This window comes from Leptosomus discolor, chromosome 2 (assembly GCF_034619465.1).
Source record: "Leptosomus discolor isolate bLepDis1 chromosome 2, bLepDis1.hap2, whole genome shotgun sequence".
Taxonomy (NCBI): Eukaryota; Metazoa; Chordata; class Aves; order Leptosomiformes; family Leptosomidae; genus Leptosomus; species Leptosomus discolor.
The window spans coordinates 52866879-52887266 of NC_141392.1; the positions used below are offsets into that span (position 1 = coordinate 52866879).

The 20388-nt window shown below is 51.8% G+C and overlaps 1 protein-coding gene across 1 annotated transcript in view; it reads left to right on the forward strand.

The window, feature by feature from the left end:
- Window positions 1-4705: 4705 nt before the first annotated feature.
- The window catches only part of UTRN (utrophin), a 397724-nt gene continuing 382041 nt past the window's right edge, over window positions 4706-20388 (forward strand). The window contains exon 1 of the mRNA XM_086461077.1: window positions 4706-4817. Coding sequence (XP_086317203.1) covers window positions 4739-4817 — 79 coding nt within the window. The 5' untranslated portion in view covers window positions 4706-4738. The remainder of the gene's footprint in view (window positions 4818-20388) is intronic.

Sequence of the window (20388 nt, forward strand, 5' to 3'; positions counted from 1 at the left end):
ACTGGTTAGTGCATTACGTCAGCACCAAAGCACCAAGGAGCTGTTATTTGAATTCAGATGCAAGTTCTGCAGGAAAGAAAAATGTCTGCTGAGTAACAGCCTGCCCGATCTGTTACCTGAGAGTGACAACACGATGGGCTATGCGGAAAGGGACAATAAAGATACTCACTTACAAAGCAATCCATTTGGTATCTCATGTCTTTGTGAATATGGAATGATTTTTCTGAAATCACGACAAAACATTGATGAATGGGCACATGCATTATTATAGCAGTCGATCTCAAGGTAATGAGATACATGAAATTCCTAGTGATATTGTAATCCTATCAATTAGGAGTGTATTCTAAAAATAGAAATGCTAAGAACAAAGAAAAGACAAGGAGACAAGGTAAGATGAGCTCAGAGCCTCACAACAGCATTGTTTTCACGCACTAAGGAGTAAAGTATTTATTTACTTTGGTCAAAGTTCAAGGGCTCCACATCTCAGCCCATTTCTTCACAGTTTCTTTTTTCTGTATTCCCCTTGTCTTTCCTTTCTTAATGTTATTAAGGGCTTCATGGACTTTTTCATTCTTTTCCTAATTTATTCTGCACTATACAGAAAGGTAAACTGTGCCACACAATCCACAGGATAGTAACAGTCTGCAGCAACCAAGATGTTTGTAGATGAATGTAGATTTTAGAAATACAACCTGGCAGAGACTTTGTTGTTTGACTTTAAAATTGTGCTAGCCATTATTTTCTAACTCTGCCAATCATTGGAATACAAAATTAGAGAGACCTAAAGCATACACGTATACAGAATATTAAAGATTAAGGTGTTGGGATTTTTTACCCTGATGGACTTGTGCCTAAAGACCCAGATATAAAAATTATAGTCCTTGCATTGAGAAGCCTACTGTCTAAATAACTAGCTCAGAAAACTCAGGCTTTGATCAGCAACTGAGTGAGGATGGCTCTGGAGAGAGGCATGTTTGAAACACACCAGGAAAAAAAATTCTCCTGCTTCCCTGAGGTAGTGTGCAGTCTCGTTATTCTATTACCCTTCTGCTGGTGCTTTGCAGTTCAAAGAACATAATGATGCTACTTCTGTCTAAAACAGAAAGGAAAAAAAAAAAAAAAGAGGAAAAAAGGAAAAAAAGGAGGCTATCAGGTTAAACTGAAATCTGTTTCTCTTTGGGAAATAAATCGTAGGTGCTTTCAGAGGGAGATTATAAAAATCAGGACCTTGGGCTTACACACAGGAGATTTGAAATGGGATATAGCAGCTCTCGGCTCCCGCTTATCAGCTTGACTGCAGCTTTTAGTGATCAAAGTTATAGCTGCCCAATAGTGGTCTTGGGTAACCTCTGTGAAATGACTAATCCCCTCAGTGCAGCCTACAAAAGAAAGACCTTTTTTCCACTCAGTATTTCCTTGCGTTAGGCAAGGCAATGCGTCACTTTGGGATCCTCAGTCCCCGCCACTGCTGCTGGATGGACACTGAGCCGTGAGAGATGACAATTTTCACCTGTGCTGACTCTTGAGCGGGCACTGGGTTGTACAGGACGGTAGGTCTCTTGTCCTGTTGGTGGAAGACCTGTACCAAAAGCATCTGGGTTACATCTGGGTTACATCTGGGTTCTGGGCTTCCAGTATTTGAGTGGTTTTTTATCACTGGGCATTTAAAACCCGGTATGCAGAGGGAAGTCATGGGACAGGGTGGAGAAGCTTCGGTTCAGGCAAAAGCAGCAAGGCAGAAGGCAAGGAACAAGCGGTGCTTCTCTAACCACAAATGTTATGTTCTTAGTACAGGTTTATCAGCATAGCGTAAACAAAATAGGCATAAACACAGACCATACCTTTCCAACAAAACCAGCTCGGCACTGCCTTACAGTTAGACACTGATAGCTATCGATGTCGGTGGTTTTATAGTGTTTGTCATCCATGATCTGCAATTCTCAACATATTCACATCTTCAGTCATCACACCACTTTGGACACTTCGTTACTGTCTCTTTACAAGTAAGAAATATTAATGACTTCATGCAGATCAAGGACGAATTAACTAATTTGCACCGAATCAGCCAGGAAATCTATTGAATCAACAGAACGTTTTTAGAATTATCAGGCATCTTCAAATTCGGGGCTTCTTTGAATTGCAAAAATATATCGCACGATCTGTGAGGCCCTCCGTCCTGGGATGCAGAGCAGTAGGACCCTGTTACACATGCACTGCAGAGCAAAGGCTGGGGAAAAAAATGTTAAATGCAGTTAGAATTATGATAACAGTAATTTACAGGTAGCTTGTTCTATTTCTTTGAGGTATCTCTTTTTTTCCTTGGGGGAAATAGTAAAGTATGGGTATATGGCAGAGTTAGCTTAGGCTAAAATACACATAATCATTGTTTATCAGTGTTATTTGCAGCGCGTAGTAAACTCGGCTGTAGACTGGTAGGAAAAAAGACTTTTGAAGACATATCTTCCTCATTTCATTGCTACCAACTTCTGTTCACCTAGAGATAGAAAGTAAGTATGTTGCCAAGTCTGGGCTCCCTCCTTTCTTCTAGCTGATAAACTCTGCTCCTTCTTTTCTGCGTGCCGCCGGCCAGTACCTGGTTTTGTTACTAAGGCGGCGAGGTACCCGATGTTGGGAATCCGTCTAACCTTGAACACGGTTTGGGCCGGACGGCTGAGGCCTGGCAGTAACACGGAGGAACTACCCACCCTCTGACACCGCTGGAACTTGGGGCTGGCGCCCACCAACCCGAATGAGAGCCGGGCGTTCAGCGCCCCGCCGCCACGGCCGCGCAGCCACTGCTTCCCCCGGCAGCTGCGGGCCTGTTCGTGCCCAGATTGCCACGGCGGCAATAAAGCAATTAGCGTGAGCCAAATACTTCACTAACGCGTACGTCTGCTTGTACATTAACTAACCGCCGGCGCCCAGCGCACCGCCTCTGCACCGACCCGCGCTGCTCCCGTCCCGTCGGGCCGAGCACCATCCCCGGGGCTTCCCGCTGCCGGGCGGCCCCGGAGTAGGGCTGCCGCTCCCGACCAAACCGGCGACTTTCGGGAGAGCCGCTTCCTGCTGTTCAGTGTGTCAGCGCCCTAAACACCCCTCCGCGTCTGTCGCGCTCCCCTGCCGCCCGACTTCGGTGTGACTGCGGAGCGACGGGGCCAGCGAGCAGCGGAGCGCCGCGCCGCCCGCCCCTCGCTCCAGCCCCGCGCTTCACCGCCGCGAGCGCGCTCATTTTGGGGGGGGAAATGGAAAAGCCGGGAGCGGGCAGGTGAGGCCGGGAAGGCCCCGAGGGGAGGGGAGGAGCGGAGCGGAGCGACGCCGGGGCACCCCAACCACCCCCCGCCGCCGGGCCCGCCGCGGCCTCGGGTGGGGCCCTCGGGGGGGAGGGCGGGCCCGGGAATCGCCCCGCCCCATCTGCCCCGCCCCGTCCCGGCCGTGGCCCGCGGCGGGCGCAGCCCCGCCCCTCCCGCCCCCTCGGAGCAGGGGCCGCGCGGCCGGGGCGGCTCTCCCGCAGCCGCGGCGCTGGCCCGGCTAACAAAGGGGGCGCCGGGGTCGGGGGAGGAGCCGCCGCAGGGCCGGGCCGGGAGGGGCGGGGAAGAGGAGGAGGAGGAGGAGGAGGAGGAGGGACGGCAGCGGCTCGCACAGAAAGTTGTGGGTCCGCCAGTGCAGCGCTGCGGGAGCCGCCGCCGCCGGGGGACGGGGCGCAGGGAGGAGCCGGCCGCCTGCCGCCGCCGTGTCCGAGGGGTGAGTTGCGGCGGCGGGGGGCTGCTGTCGGCGGGTGCCCCAGCACCTCTTGGAGCGGGGCTGCCCCGCGGGGAGACGGCGGGCACCGCGGCCGCCGGAGGGGTGTGGGGGGGAAAGTTTGTTCCCGAACTCCGAGCCGGTAAAGAGGGGTGGGGGGGCGGGGGCGTCATGCCCGCAGCTGGGCGCACCTGCGGGAGGGGCGGGGGTGCCGGCGCGAGGCGGCGGGGTGAGGGGCGGCCCCGGCGCGGGGGTGCCCGAGGGCCGGCGGTGCCGCGGCCGCGCAGCCCGCGGGGCGGAGGTGCCGGCACGCCCCGCCGCCCCTGGGTCCCGATCCCCGCCGGGGGAGAGGGGGCGGCGGCGGCTCTGCCGGGGCGGCCGGGCGGGGAGCTGCCCGGGGCCGTGTGCGGGGCCCATCCCGCGGGGCTCGGCTCCCCCCGCCCCGGAGAGGAGCTTCGTGGCTTCCCCCACACGTGGCTCTCACGCCCCCGGGCCGGCCGGAGGAGCGCGCCGGGCCTTAGCCCCCTCCCAGCTGGCGGATGCCCCAGGCCGGCAGGAGCGGGGCTCCCTTGCTTTGCCACCCCCCCTCAAGGGGGGACGTCCCGTTTGGTGCCAGCTGCGTAGCGGCAGTACCGCTGCAAGGGCTGCGTCCTGCCCCTCTGCGGCCCACGCCCGGCAGAAGCTTCGCTTTCGTGGCTAGGGATTAAACTGGCCAGCAGCAACCCTCTGTGCCATCTCGCTTTTTAAATCCCGTAAGGTGACCCTCGGCAGGGGCGTGGCGAGTGGCTGGTGGGTGCTCGCCACGCGTGGGCCTGGCCAGCAGCGCCCGTCCCGGCCTGCGCTTCGCACGCCGGGTCACGCCCGGTGCAGACCCCGGAGTTACGGTGCCTCTCTGCTCCTGGTCCTGCGCTGTAGGTGCTGGTGCTGAGCCGGGGCCCTCCATGGGAACCCTCTCCCGACGGATTTAGGCTGTGCCCGTGGTGTACCCCAGCCTGTGAGCATGGCCCGCGTCTCTGACCAGGAGGAAGGACCTGGCGGGGGACACAGTGAGTTCAGCGACATCATTAAGTCCAGATCAGGTAAGCTGTCGAGAGAATTGGTATTTTCCTGTTTTCTCCTTTACGTGTAACTTCAGGCATCAGCTTGCCTTTTTAAAAAGGCGTGTTTTTCCAACTCTTTTCTTGGCTGTATATTGGTGGTACAGCCAGCGACTGAAGCTGTTCGTGCAGCTGTCCTGCAATTAAGTGATAGTAATTGTAGATCTAGGGGTTTTTTTTGAGAGTGTTAGTCAAGTCTGTTTGTTTGGGATCTACCTCCTGCATTATAATTACCTCTGCTTTTGTAAATAACCATGTGCTTAAAGTGCTCTTATGCAACCTAGTGTTGGCAGCTGTTGTGTTTATTCTCAGACACTGAAAATGGCAACTGTGGCCACAATACTGTACCTCCTAAAAGTGCATCGAGGTAGTACTCGTGCGGTAAATTAATGTGCTTCCTCCTTAATGTAAAACAGTTGTCTAAAGCTACTCACTCAGGCATTTCCTCTAGCAAAACATTCATGTAACAGATCTGAACGTTACTGGAGAAATGTGAGGGTTTTTTGGTTGTTGTATGTTTGAGTCTTCTGAGGCTCTGACGGATGCTGGGGTGGGTATGGAGGTACCCTCGTTGTGGCAGGGGGGAAAGCGGAGGGTTCAGAAGGGGCAGAAGTGAGTTGTGTAAACATTGGTAGAAATTTGTGCTACAGAGACTGGGTGCTCTCTTCTTTAGCCGCAGAGGCTCTCTTTTCTCTCTTAAATGCAAAGTGCTCCTGTTGTCAAAAGATTTTCCTCTGATATCTGAAATGTAACAGTGCGGTTTTTTTTAAGTATTCCATACATTAAAAGCTGTAGCTCTTTGGTGGTGATTTGATATGTCAGATTATGTAGGATACAGATTTGAATCTGGATCTCATTGGTGTTTGAATAGTTTGTTTTCTTAGACCGCTTCTTTCTGAGGAACACCACCTTTGGTGGAGACAGTCTTCCTCTTAACTTCTGGGAGTGTGGTTTATGAAACAGAAATGCTTGTGGTTCTCCATCTCGAATTCTGTAGTGCTGGTTTACATTTTCTGCCATTGTTTTGAATCCTCTGGACGTAACTTTATTTGCGTGCAAGTGTGTAGTCAGCACCTCCTAAGGGCTTTGAGTTTGGGGATGGCTTGCAGACAGTTTGTATGCATATGTGTATGCAAGTACTACGGTTTTATAAGATGTCTGAGGAAACACGGCTGTATTTGAGGTTTTCCTTGGATGAACAAATTGTACAGTAAGTTCTGTTGTTTTGGTTAGGGGAGACAATTGTAAGTCTCCTGTTACAACCACTTTAAGTTGCTTCTTCTCTGTTAATGAGAAAATTATGTGTATTCTAATATTCAAAAGGCTAAAAGACTTGTGCATTAAATTAAGAATAGCGAGTGAAGATTGATCTTAAATAATTCATCTTTTCTAAATAATACACTGTTTTGGCTCCGGATGTGCGATTTCTTCAAGTTAATTGCTGTACTACATAGCTGAGATCTGAACCGTTCCCTACAAGTAAACCTGTGGGAGGGATTTCCTAATGAAAGGACTGAAGTTTCCTGAAGTACAGATGGCAGAAAATTAAAGGCTAGTTGTAAGGACTGGGGAAAAAAATATCATAAGCTATGCTTACATTTTTCCTAAATATCTGGAAAACGGAATGCTAATTTTGATACTTAGAAAGGAAAGCTGTGTTGTTTTTTGCTGGGAAGATTTCTCCAGCACAGGATGTTCTTCACAGTCTAAGTGACTGGAGTACAGTAGAAGTGTTACTTTATAACTTCCTAATATTTTGGGTAGCTAGAGGTCTCTATGGGTTTTGAGGCTTCCAGACAAGGTTTAGGACCTCCACTTCCCTTTCTTTTGGCATAGAAAATGGGCTGTTACTGTTTCTTGCTAGTCTGTAAGTTTGCCACATGTGGTATGGGAAATCTCTAATGCTTTGATTAAGGCATGCAAATGTGCATTTAATATTTTCATAATAAATAAAATACAAAACCTACTTCTAGTGGGTGGAAAATCTAAGTGATTTAATATGACATAGTATTTTTGAGTGCATATTATTCCTATGCATTTTTAAATAAGAAGACTGAAAACAGTTGACTCTGTTCTTGTGAATAAAAGAAGAGAGATATGTATAATGCCCTGTGTAAAGATCACTTTCTCTCTGTGCTCTCCTGGGCAATTGTCTGTTTGTCTCTTTCAACATGTTTCTCTTCATCTTTTTGGAACAGATCACCAAGCTGTCAGGATCCTGTGATTATTTAAAAACATTCATCATCTAAAAGTGATGGTTAAGATACATGGCTGAATCTTACATTTTGTTGTAACTTGGGAGAAAATTATCACTTGGAATGCCAGAATCTTTTGGAGGTCAGGCCTTAACAAAGAGTAGTACTAGTAAAAATGTTTCTAATACATATCCAAACATTCTAATGTTTGGATACAAATGTGAACCTTAGTCTTTTGCAGCCTGTCAAACTGAATATATTCCTCTTTGTAGTTGCTGTTTTAGTTACCTTGCTCAGGAAAATTGGGAAGCAGCTAGAAAGCCGTAAAGGTGGCACTGTTAATGCAATGGTTGGTTGTTGAAAACTTGAGCTTTGATCTAAAGGTGCTCTTATGAGCCTGTAATAAGACACACAAAGCTTTATGGCTGCTCAGGGCTGTGTGGTGCCCATCTATGCCTGTTTTTATGAGCAGAACAAGCTATGTAATTTTTTTCTTAATGACTTGTAATTGGGAAGCTACCAGCGTAGCATAGGAAGAGAACTGCAGAAAATCATAGTTTTTCTACAGAGCAATCTAAATCAATTAACAGCAGATTGGATTTCTATTTGTTGCTTGCACAAGAAAAAAGTGTGTGTCTCGCAGGATTTCACAGATGGGGGAAAAAGTAATTTTGCGAGTATCTAATTCATCCTTTGAGGAGTTCAAATTGAGAGGATGAAGGATAAAACACTTTGAATGGAGATCCCTGTATGTTATTGATTACGTTGGAAATACTTTTTCCTTCAGCGGTCAGCAAGAAAATTTCCTACGTGTGTGCTATATGCTGTAGCTGTTGTAAGCGATAAATGCTTGATTTTTCCAAAGCAGAAGAGTTATTCCTCCTCCCCCTGCCCCAGTAATCTCACTTTTGTGACTTGTGATACTAAAAAAAGAAAGTAAGACTTCTTTCTGTCGTCCAATTAGCATTTATTTTTTTCTCTACTTTGAATGTGGCTCTTCTTCGTTTAGGTAGTTTGTTAGCACTGATCTACATGTAGCTACAAGTTATTTTTGAAGATCCGTCGTCTGCCCCTAGAATAGAATATGATGGTGACCAAAGCTGCCTTTAAAATAACTTTTAACTGTGGTAATTATAAGGGAGGCCACCTTATGTTCGCAGAAGATCCAAGCATCTTTTTGCCTCCCTTCCTCCTGCAACAGTGGTGGATGCTGATGGCTCTGAGTGCCTAATGTTTTAGGGGTAGGATACTTGTTCCTGGATGGTTACATTTGGTTTATACATTTATAATTAGGATTTATTTAGCATTGTTAGCCTGTGCTATGCTTGTGTGTCTGATTGCTTGCTATGGGAAAGCAGTTTTCCTTTTTTTACTTCCCTGTTGCGTGAAGTGATGTATATGGAGCTGATTTATATCTTTGAAAGGCATCTTGTGCAGATAGGTGAGTTTTCGCTTTGCAATAGCTTTTAGGAAGGAATGCTGTGGGACGATTGCCTTACAGTGGTGAAAACAGTGCTGTCATCACCAGGCTTGAAGAACAGATGAGCCTTTGCTATGATTAATTATGGAAAAAAGACAAACTCACTTAAAATCTGTCATGATAGCTTGGAATGGTAATATATAATTAAACAGTAAGATGTGACAGGAAAAACATTTCTGGAAGATTACTCTATGCCTCTGGTGCATTTTAAGATATGAGTTCCTGTCTAAATTGAGGGGAACTTAATTCTCCTCATCTACCTTTCATTTTTAATTACTTTAAACATATTTGACTGAAAGATAGCTTTGAGAAATTGTAACTTATTTTTGGAGTTCTTGGGCAAGGCTCGTTCTGAGAACTGCTGCTGTTGTCTGTCTGTCCCCATGAATCAACATTTACTTGGCTGGCAGCCCCTTGCTCCGGGATCTCCCTGCCCCGCGGTGCCACATGTTGCCTTTGGAATCAGTTCCTTCGGTCGTGCCTCTTGCCGCCAGATCGCTACGGGCCAAACGTGCTGCTTCTCGTTTGTCACTTTGGCTCCATCTGTGTGAAATGGCCAGGAGTCGTTATAGTTGCAGGCGGTCCCTTAGGATTCTGTCAAGTGGGCGCGGCGTTCGTTCCTGTAGCTGGTTTTGCACTGTGGGATCCCTTCAGGGACGTTTGTGCAGAGTGTGTGTGGATGAGGTGTTAAAGACAAGCGACAAATTTGCTTCTCCTTATTTCTATCCACTAAAATGACTGTTTTTCAAAACTAAACCTTTAGGTTGCTGTAGCGTGGCTCCTTTCCGTCGTTTGCATCGCCTCCTTTTCTTGGACGTTCTGCTGGGGACAGATTGGATGTCGCAATGAAGACAGTTCTAGGGTATTGCCTAGCATTTATGAAATGGCAGATATATAAGTACCAGTCTGGTTTCTTCTAGTCTCTTGATTGGTAGGTGAAGAAATAACATATGCTGCTCCGTGTGTTTGAAGCACGACTTTGCCTTGGAATAGAAATTGAGGCTCCTTGGGGAGATTAAAAAAAAAAAAAAAACCACAACAAAATGCAAACCATAAAAGCAGCCCATTGATTTGCGTGTGCTCTGCCAGGAAATGAAGACGTAACCCTGGGCAAGAGTTGCTGTGTGAGGCACCGTGTGTAGTGTGTTAAGGGTTTCTAAAGAGGTCTAAAAGTCGGGGTGGGGAGAGGCAGCTGCTGGTGGTATGCGACCCCCCCACCAATGAGGATCCCAGGGAGAAGGGGTGCCTAGGTGAGGGGCAGACCGGGAGTAATGTGAAGTTCCCAGCTCCATCTCCCTCAGTGCGCTTTGGGGCTCTCTCCTCCCTTCTCCTTCAGCCCTCAGGTCTGGGGGAGGAAGGAAGACTCATAGAGCGTAATGAAAATATTTTCATGTGCAAAGAGATTCTCAAAGTTGTGTTGGGCAGCTTAGCAGAGAATTAGCTGTTATGTCTTAACGTCTCTCGTAACTGTTCCTCCTCACCTTCACTATTCCTCCTAGGAGAGTCACTTGTCCATGGTGTGCGTGTGGGGGTTGACTCTTGTGAGCAGGGAAGAGTAGGGCAGTATTGTTATTAACATCTTTTGAATGTGAGTAAGCGGGGAGACAGACTGGAATAGGTAAATCGGTGCAGGTGTGGAAGCACAAGGGGAAGAGCATGTGGGTTTGAGCTGAACTCCTACCATTTCAGGACAGCATAGCTGCTTTGCTGTCAGGTAGCAGCATGGATTGGTGTGCTCAGAGCCTGCGTGATCTGCTTTTCATGTGTTGTACGGTATCCCTCCTTCAAAGGAAAACACACAATTAGAAGAGCGCAGCTGTTCCCACCCATCCTGGGAGCTGAGATGCTCCTAGCACGAAGCTGTGGAGAGCTGCATTTATTTGGATGCCTTAATAACAGTTTGAAGAATGAATAACAGAGTTTAAACATCATGAGGTGGGAGGGAGGAGTTGCATTGTCTGACTTTTTATTGTGTTGGTGAAAGAATAAGTCTTAGTTCTCCGTACTTTCTCAGAAGTCTGTTTTATGTCTTCCTCCCCTCCCCCAGTGTGTTTCTGGAATGAAAAGGGGAAGCAAGCTGAGCTGTAATTTCAGAAAGTGACAGCATATTCTCAGAAGAAAGCTGGGAGTTTTAAAGGTAGCAACAAAAATAACAGTCTAAGGAAACAGAAGAGCCCTCTGGCATCTGTGGGTTTGACAGGAGGCAATGATATGGCTCTGTTGCAAGACGTAGTTTTAGGAATGAGGCAAGAAACTACTGACTTGTGAATATACACAGCTGCAAAGTCAGCAAAACATCTGCCATCAAGAAGGAGGAGTCAGAAACTGCCATTTATTTATTTATTTATTAGGATAAGATGTCTTCGGGCCTTTGCTTTGAAAGGACATCCATACCACCTGATACTGCCTTTGGAGAGAGTAAAAAGAAAAATTGACTTTGATTGTTGGGTTCAGCCCTGACTGGAGCCAAAAAAACCCAACCCAAACTGAAATACAAACACTTGCAGTTATATTTTGTAGTCGCTTCTCTGTGGGACCAGCAGGTTGGGGCTGGTACGGGGTCACTGGCCATGGCTCCAGGTGCTTGTTCGAGCATCTGAGAGACTGACGTGGCTGTGGATGGTGCCCGCGGAGGCTGGGGGTGGGCTGGGCACTGGTGGTTGGTGGCAAGGCTGCTGGAAGACTGTCAGCTGTAATGGGGAGGGTGTGGGCACTCACAGTGCCTTCTGTTGAAGGCAGGGTTGAGTCTGTCTGGGTGTGTTGTGGGCCGTGTCTTCCCTCTGACTGACCAGCTCTGGATGTGAGCCACAGCAATGCAGGGGAGGCTGGTTATCAGTGGGGACCCATCTACAACTGTGGCAGTGACCTTCTTGTGAAGGTTTCTTATGCTCAGAAATGCGTTCACTCTTTAATTTGCTTTTTAAGGTATTCATTAATCTGTTGAGTGCATGGGACAGATGCATTAAACATGTTGAGATGCTGGAGAGAAATAACTTGGGCATTGCCTAGCTTCATCACTAGTTTCACTTGTAACAAGGCAGCCCCTGTGCCAGGGAAGCAGCCTAGCCCCTCTTCGGGTGTGAGGGTCTCCTGCTGGGTGTGGGAGAAGTGGTGAAGAGCTACTGAGTCTTTAGCTGGTGGGAGATAGGGTAACTGTGTGTTTTGGTAAAAGACCAACTTCTGTCTCAACACTGGATACCTGCTGGTGGGAAAGGATATGGCTACATGACAGACATTAGACACATTCTTAAGATTATTTTGCTGATCAATATAGAGACTGTGCAGCAATACTTTCCAGCTGTAAGTTATTGGCAGTGAAGGTCCTTTCTGGACTTCAACACCTTTTCTCCTCACCTTGTGGAAAACCAGGAGGACCCACCATACAAAAACTCTGAGGAATTTTGTAGAGGAATTGGACAAACATATAAGAATGGTTACTGGTTTATGCATTTAGCTGTGGAGAAACATGCACTTAAGCCATGAAGAACATGCTTTCATGGGTCTGTGTAATTTGTTCCACAAATAACTTCAGTTTCTTTGTACTCTGCTCTTACTGCCTAGCATCAAATTTGGGTTTTGCTCCCCTCCTGATTTAGATCATGGCAGAGGAATGATTTGCTCTCCTCCTAATTTAGATCATGGCAAAGGTGGAATGTGTTTCTAAAATGTTATGTTACAAATCATTGATCAGAGAAAAGCCGTGTGATGGGTAATTCTGAAATGTTTTGGTAACTGTTTTTATTGTTATTAATTTACCACGCTGTCTTGGATGAGCAGAGAGGAGTAGTCTGTGCATGAATAACAGATGGAGAAGATTTATTTGAACATTTTACAGGAGCATGCTGGGAATAGGGTGGAGCCTTTTGGTTTCTATGTTATTTTAATAGTTATGTTGTAAAATATCATTGTATTAAGAGAAGATGTTAATAAATAAAGTAGTATTCAAATGCCGACAGACCAAGACCTTCCAATTCCCTCTTTCCAGGCTTTTATGTCTGTTATAACTTAATAATGAACAGCAGCTGTGGCCAGCATAAGTGATTTCCAGAGAGAGTTCTTTGCTGTCTTTTTCTGGTTTCTACATGTACCTATTGTTCTTAGATGAGGCCTCTTGTGGAAATTCACGGGAACACATTGTGTTAATGCTGTGCCTCTTCCTTGGGAAAAGACTTTGTGAAAGTTGAAAGTCTGGTAGTGTCCTTCTGAATATAATTTTGCTGTCTGTGGGATAGTGATGTGTAATCTTTCTACTCTGAATGCTTTTCGTCTGTACTGAGGAATTTTTCTCTTGGACCTGGCTGTAGTGCCCAGTTTAGAGCTTGCTGGTTTGATTTACTGAGCTTATTAAAAAAAAAAAAATTAGCTAATTTAACACACTGTTCATTTGGAATAGTGTTCATTAAGTTTAATATTGAGAGTTATTAAAGGTCACAGTATAGATGTGAAGTATTTGCCCTGGTCTTTCTACTAAAAAAATACGTTTACACACTTTATGATCTGTGCCGAGGAGTAGTCTGTCTGGCAGAGTACTTGCGGGCAAGGATGCAGGTTCCTCACTCTCCAGGCTGCTGCAGTTTCCTAATGGGCTGTGGACCATGAGCTCTGTTGCATCCTTGAGACTCCCTGTGCTTCTGCCTCTGACTGTTGCCTGGGTGCCTCAGGAGATTCTTCTTTTTTTTTTCTTTTTCCTCACTCCACCCCTGCCTTAAGCATGATTGTTTGAATATTGAGATAATTCAGGACAAAAGGACACTTTTAAAACCCACTCAAAATCCAACACCACACCCCCTCTTTCTTCCCCCCCCCCCCCCCCCTTCTGATTTCACTGATTGGTTGAGAATTTAAGGCCAGGAAACATGCTTTTGGAAGACTATGTTGCTATCTTGATATGGCAAGTGAAACGTTGACTGTTGCATTAATGTGGAAGTGAGTTTTATACTGAAGCGCACAACCAGCATGTCCAAAATTGAACAGAAGAAAGAGGAAGGAAGAGTTCAAATGGGGTTGTGCCCATTGTCACAAGTGCCATAACACCGTGTGTGTGTGGTTTGGTTTGGTTTTGTTTTTTGAAGGTTGTTCAAACCCAATTCAAATTCATTATTTGTCTTCTGAATGTTAACAGAAAGTTCCTTCTTGGCTACGGGAAAAATAGTGTTAAAGGCAAGGAGAGTGAAATCCATCTCTGCTATCTGTAATTTCAGTGAGGTGCTTTACAGAGTCTAGTTAATTTGTAGATGCCAGGCTTCTCACCTGATGTTCTGCACTGCTGCCTTGCCAGATCCCTATTTCCCTCTTCCTTTTCCCCCCTGGTAAAAAATTGAGTAGAGGTGCAGTTTTGGCAAATACACTCCAAGCTAGCAAGAAGCTTTGAATGCCCAAGTGCATCATACCACTCCTGGGAAAACTTTTTTCTTCTATTTATGGGTATTGGGAAGCTGATGGCATCAGTTTGTGGCATGTTTCCCTGTAGATGCTCTTCTTGGTCCTTTCTGATCCAAAGAAAACTAGATCAGCTGAGACTTACAGAGCTGTTGAGGTGCAGGGGAGGAGTGACTGCCACATCAGCTGCAGTGGTGTCTGTTACTTCTCAGTCCTCCAGCAGAGCCTCTCTTTCAATGACACCTCTTCAGAGTCGGGAAAAATGCCTTTTTATGCCAAAAGGATTAATGCACTGTCTACATGTCTCTTACACATGAGTGCATGGCAGGAGGGAGCATGAGAACATGCTATGAGGTCTCAGGACTGACTTCTTGGAGTCTTTATGTAGACCGTCCTCTAGAGAAGTGAGGCATGGATCTGAAAGGAACCAAATTGAACCAAATTTTAGTGGTTTTTTTTATCTAAAGCAGCTGTTTAGAAAGGTTTTCATTTAGCCTGTAATAAAGTGATTCCTAAAAGTTAGGAAACTTGAAGTTAATGGATTCTATGTAAATTGTATTTTGTTATTCATGTTTGTTTTACGAGGGGAAATCATTTCCATACTAGGTCATGAAGGCTATTTGTCTTTCCAAGTCTTTCTGAGCTAAGAATTTCCTGACTTCTTTGACGTCTTTTCTTCTACCTGTAATCTGCTGGAGAGGTTTTCTGTCACTATATGGTAATAACCTCCTCTTCTCAGCAGGCAGTGTTAAATATTTCATTATTGTTGAGGGATCGTAGTTACTTTGCTTACATAGTGACTAAGTGTTGGGTGTGTTCATCTCCATGAAGAAAATGCAGAAACAGGACCCACCTTTTCTGTTTTTTAAAAACAAAAAAAAACCCTGAACAAACAAAATTGAAATTGCTAATTGAAAATCACCAAATTCTCTCTGGTTTAAAAGATCAGTTAATTTTAAGCGAGGCACATGACGTGGTTGTAGTGTGACAGAGGTCTTTGCCTGTCATGGGGTGCCATATCTGTAAAGAAAGGAAACTGTGTTCACTTAAACATTTCTGCTTCCCTTAAGTGGGGAGTGTAATGGGAGGAAAGAACAGTAGCTGGTCTCACAAAATGGGTTGCTCTTGGGGGATAATCACCTTTTGATTGCTAGTTTGGGAGCTGTATTCCCTCTCAGAGAAGCAGTGAAGTTAATAAGGCCAGAAGTGCAGTGGGGAAGGTGAGGTCCCATGGTCTGGCCTGTCTGAGGCATCAAGTGGGACAGAGTCCCAGTGGTAACAAGTGCCATTTTCATGTGTCATGCAGTAGAAACTAAGCAGCCCCTGGAATAGAAGGATCAAACTGGAAGAGCATGTACTGGACAGAAGCAAACTTTCTGCTCATCCATCTCCTGGTGGCACTAATGCTGGTCTACTGTCAGGTGTGAGACTGGGATATTTTTGCTTCTTAATTTGAGTCTTCATGTTATAACCGTAAAATATGATAGCTTGCTCTCTGCCTGAGTGAGTCTCAATTCCGAGTATAATGATTTTTGAACATGATATGCAGTTAAAAATAATTACTCAAAATAAACTGAAAACCCCCAAACCTTGCTTTTTGAAAAACATACTTCTTTTCTTCCCAGCAGTTGCTATCTTTTTGTGTGTGTGTGTGTGTGTGTGTGCGCGCTCTGTTCTTTCCCTACCTTGTTCAGCTTCATGATTTTTCTTCCAGTTGGAGGAAGACTGCAGTGACTGCCTCAGTGTGTGCTGCACAGCGTGTTGCGGGGAAGAGCAAAAGAGCTGGAAAGGCTTTTTTTACCTGCTGTCATCCCAGTGTGAGGGAAGGGTGGAAGGACGAATGTGGCAGTGCTGGCCTCTGCTGCACTGGGACATGTCTCTGTGTGTGGCGGGGCTGTGTGCTGATACCTGGGGACTCTGTGCTCCTGTTTTTCAGGCGGCATCTCCTCTGTGCTGTAAACAGAAGGCAAACATCCCTGTCTTCACCAGAGTCTAAAGAAAATCTAGTGGAACAGGTGGAAAATGTCATAATTTTTTCCTGCTGAACTCTGTTGCCTCCCTGGCCTTGCCTCCCTGGCCTTGCCTCCCTGGCCTTGCCTCCCTGGCCTTGCCTCCCTGGCCTTGCCTCCCTGGCCTTGCCTCCCTGGCCTTGCCTCCCTGGCCTTGCCTCCCTGGCCTTGCCTCCCTGGCCTTGCCTCCCTGGCCTTGCCTCCCTGGCCTTGCCTCCCTGGCCTTGCCTCCCTGGCCTTGCCTCCCTGGCCTTGCCTCCCTGGCCTTGCCTCCCTGGCCTTGCCTCCCTGGCCTTGCCTCCCTGGCCTTGCCTCCCTGGCCTTGCCTCCCTGGCCTTGCCTCCCTGGCCTTGCCTCCCTGGCCTTGCCTCCCTGGCCTTGCCTCCCTGGCCTTGCCTCCCTGGCCTTGCCTCCCTGGCCTTGCCTCCCTGGCCTTGCCTCCCTGGCCTTGCCTCCCTGGCCTTGCCTCCCTGGCCTTGCCTCCCTGGCCTTGCCTCCCTGGCCTTGCCTCCCTGGCCTTGCCTCCCTGGCCTTGCCTCCCTGGCCTTGCCTCCCTGGCCTTGCCTCCCTGGCCTTGCCTCCCTGGCCTTGCCTCCCTGGCCTTGCCTCCCTGGCCTTGCCTCCCTGGCCTTGCCTCCCTGGCCTTGCCTCCCTGGCCTTGCCTCCCTGGCCTTGCCTCCCTGGCCTTGCCTCCCTGGCCTTGCCTCCCTGGCCTTGCCTCCCTGGCCTTGCCTCCCTGGCCTTGCCTCCCTGGCCTTGCCTCCCTGGCCTTGCCTCCCTGGCCTTGCCTCCCTGGCCTTGCCTCCCTGGCCTTGCCTCCCTGGCCTTGCCTCCCTGGCCTTGCCTCCCTGGCCTTGCCTCCCTGGCCTTGCCTCCCTGGCCTTGCCTCCCTGGCCTTGCCTCCCTGGCCTTGCCTCCCTGGCCTTGCCTCCCTGGCCTTGCCTCCCTGGCCTTGCCTCCCTGGCCTTGCCTCCCTGGCCTTGCCTCCCTGGCCTTGCCTCCCTGGCCTTGCCTCCCTGGCCTTGCCTCCCTGGCCTTGCCTCCCTGGCCTTGCCTCCCTGGCCTTGCCTCCCTGGCCTTGCCTCCCTGGCCTTGCCTCCCTGGCCTTGCCTCCCTGGCCTTGCCTCCCTGGCCTTGCCTCCCTGGCCTTGCCTCCCTGGCCTTGCCTCCCTGGCCTTGCCTCCCTGGCCTTGCCTCCCTGGCCTTGCCTCCCTGGCCTTGCCTCCCTGGCCTTGCCTCCCTGGCCTTGCCTCCCTGGCCTTGCCTCCCTGGCCTTGCCTCCCTGGCCTTGCCTCCCTGGCCTTGCCTCCCTGGCCTTGCCTCCCTGGCCTTGCCTCCCTGGCCTTGCCTCCCTGGCCTTGCCTCCCTGGCCTTGCCTCCCTGGCCTTGCCTCCCTGGCCTTGCCTCCCTGGCCTTGCCTCCCTGGCCTTGCCTCCCTGGCCTTGCCTCCCTGGCCTTGCCTCCCTGGCCTTGCCTCCCTGGCCTTGCCTCCCTGGCCTTGCCTCCCTGGCCTTGCCTCCCTGGCCTTGCCTCCCTGGCCTTGCCTCCCTGGCCTTGCCTCCCTGGCCTTGCCTCCCTGGCCTTGCCTCCCTGGCCTTGCCTCCCTGGCCTTGCCTCCCTGGCCTTGCCTCCCTGGCCTTGCCTCCCTGGCCTTGCCTCCCTGGCCTTGCCTCCCTGGCCTTGCCTCCCTGGCCTTGCCTCCCTGGCCTTGCCTCCCTGGCCTTGCCTCCCTGGCCTTGCCTCCCTGGCCTTGCCTCCCTGGCCTTGCCTCCCTGGCCTTGCCTCCCTGGCCTTGCCTCCCTGGCCTTGCCTCCCTGGCCTTGCCTCCCTGGCCTTGCCTCCCTGGCCTTGCCTCCCTGGCCTTGCCTCCCTGGCCTTGCCTCCCTGGCCTTGCCTCCCTGGCCTTGCCTCCCTGGCCTTGCCTCCCTGGCCTTGCCTCCCTGGCCTTGCCTCCCTGGCCTTGCCTCCCTGGCCTTGCCTCCCTGGCCTTGCCTCCCTGGCCTTGCCTCCCTGGCCTTGCCTCCCTGGCCTTGCCTCCCTGGCCTTGCCTCCCTGGCCTTGCCTCCCTGGCCTTGCCTCCCTGGCCTTGCCTCCCTGGCCTTGCCTCCCTGGCCTTGCCTCCCTGGCCTTGCCTCCCTGGCCTTGCCTCCCTGGCCTTGCCTCCCTGGCCTTGCCTCCCTGGCCTTGCCTCCCTGGCCTTGCCTCCCTGGCCTTGCCTCCCTGGCCTTGCCTCCCTGGCCTTGCCTCCCTGGCCTTGCCTCCCTGGCCTTGCCTCCCTGGCCTTGCCTCCCTGGCCTTGCCTCCCTGGCCTTGCCTCCCTGGCCTTGCCTCCCTGGCCTTGCCTCCCTGGCCTTGCCTCCCTGGCCTTGCCTCCCTGGCCTTGCCTCCCTGGCCTTGCCTCCCTGGCCTTGCCTCCCTGGCCTTGCCTCCCTGGCCTTGCCTCCCTGGCCTTGCCTCCCTGGCCTTGCCTCCCTGGCCTTGCCTCCCTGGCCTTGCCTCCCTGGCCTTGCCTCCCTGGCCTTGCCTCCCTGGCCTTGCCTCCCTGGCCTTGCCTCCCTGGCCTTGCCTCCCTGGCCTTGCCTCCCTGGCCTTGCCTCCCTGGCCTTGCCTCCCTGGCCTTGCCTCCCTGGCCTTGCCTCCCTGGCCTTGCCTCCCTGGCCTTGCCTCCCTGGCCTTGCCTCCCTGGCCTTGCCTCCCTGGCCTTGCCTCCCTGGCCTTGCCTCCCTGGCCTTGCCTCCCTGGCCTTGCCTCCCTGGCCTTGCCTCCCTGGCCTTGCCTCCCTGGCCTTGCCTCCCTGGCCTTGCCTCCCTGGCCTTGCCTCCCTGGCCTTGCCTCCCTGGCCTTGCCTCCCTGGCCTTGCCTCCCTGGCCTTGCCTCCCTGGCCTTGCCTCCCTGGCCTTGCCTCCCTGGCCTTGCCTCCCTGGCCTTGCCTCCCTGGCCTTGCCTCCCTGGCCTTGCCTCCCTGGCCTTGCCTCCCTGGCCTTGCCTCCCTGGCCTTGCCTCCCTGGCCTTGCCTCCCTGGCCTTGCCTCCCTGGCCTTGCCTCCCTGGCCTTGCCTCCCTGGCCTTGCCTCCCTGGCCTTGCCTCCCTGGCCTTGCCTCCCTGGCCTTGCCTCCCTGGCCTTGCCTCCCTGGCCTTGCCTCCCTGGCCTTGCCTCCCTGGCCTTGCCTCCCTGGCCTTGCCTCCCTGGCCTTGCCTCCCTGGCCTTGCCTCCCTGGCCTTGCCTCCCTGGCCTTGCCTCCCTGGCCTTGCCTCCCTGGCCTTGCCTCCCTGGCCTTGCCTCCCTGGCCTTGCCTCCCTGGCCTTGCCTCCCTGGCCTTGCCTCCCTGGCCTTGCCTCCCTGGCCTTGCCTCCCTGGCCTTGCCTCCCTGGCCTTGCCTCCCTGGCCTTGCCTCCCTGGCCTTGCCTCCCTGGCCTTGCCTCCCTGGCCTTGCCTCCCTGGCCTTGCCTCCCTGGCCTTGCCTCCCTGGCCTTGCCTCCCTGGCCTTGCCTCCCTGGCCTTGCCTCCCTGGCCTTGCCTCCCTGGCCTTGCCTCCCTGGCCTTGCCTCCCTGGCCTTGCCTCCCTGGCCTTGCCTCCCTGGCCTTGCCTCCCTGGCCTTGCCTCCCTGGCCTTGCCTCCCTGGCCTTGCCTCCCTGGCCTTGCCTCCCTGGCCTTGCCTCCCTGGCCTTGCCTCCCTGGCCTTGCCTCCCTGGCCTTGCCTCCCTGGCCTTGCCTCCCTGGCCTTGCCTCCCTGGCCTTGCCTCCCTGGCCTTGCCTCCCTGGCCTTGCCTCCCTGGCCTTGCCTCCCTGGCCTTGCCTCCCTGGCCTTGCCTCCCTGGCCTTGCCTCCCTGGCCTTGCCTCCCTGGCCTTGCCTCCCTGGCCTTGCCTCCCTGGCCTTGCCTCCCTGGCCTTGCCTCCCTGGCCTTGCCTCCCTGGCCTTGCCTCCCTGGCCTTGCCTCCCTGGCCTTGCCTCCCTGGCCTTGCCTCCCTGGCCTTGCCTCCCTGGCCTTGCCTCCCTGGCCTTGCCTCCCTGGCCTTGCCTCCCTGGCCTTGCCTCCCTGGCCTTGCCTCCCTGGCCTTGCCTCCCTGGCCTTGCCTCCCTGGCCTTGCCTCCCTGGCCTTGCCTCCCTGGCCTTGCCTCCCTGGCCTTGCCTCCCTGGCCTTGCCTCCCTGGCCTTGCCTCCCTGGCCTTGCCTCCCTGGCCTTGCCTCCCTGGCCTTGCCTCCCTGGCCTTGCCTCCCTGGCCTTGCCTCCCTGGCCTTGCCTCCCTGGCCTTGCCTCCCTGGCCTTGCCTCCCTGGCCTTGCCTCCCTGGCCTTGCCTCCCTGGCCTTGCCTCCCTGGCCTTGCCTCCCTGGCCTTGCCTCCCTGGCCTTGCCTCCCTGGCCTTGCCTCCCTGGCCTTGCCTCCCTGGCCTTGCCTCCCTGGCCTTGCCTCCCTGGCCTTGCCTCCCTGGCCTTGCCTCCCTGGCCTTGCCTCCCTGGCCTTGCCTCCCTGGCCTTGCCTCCCT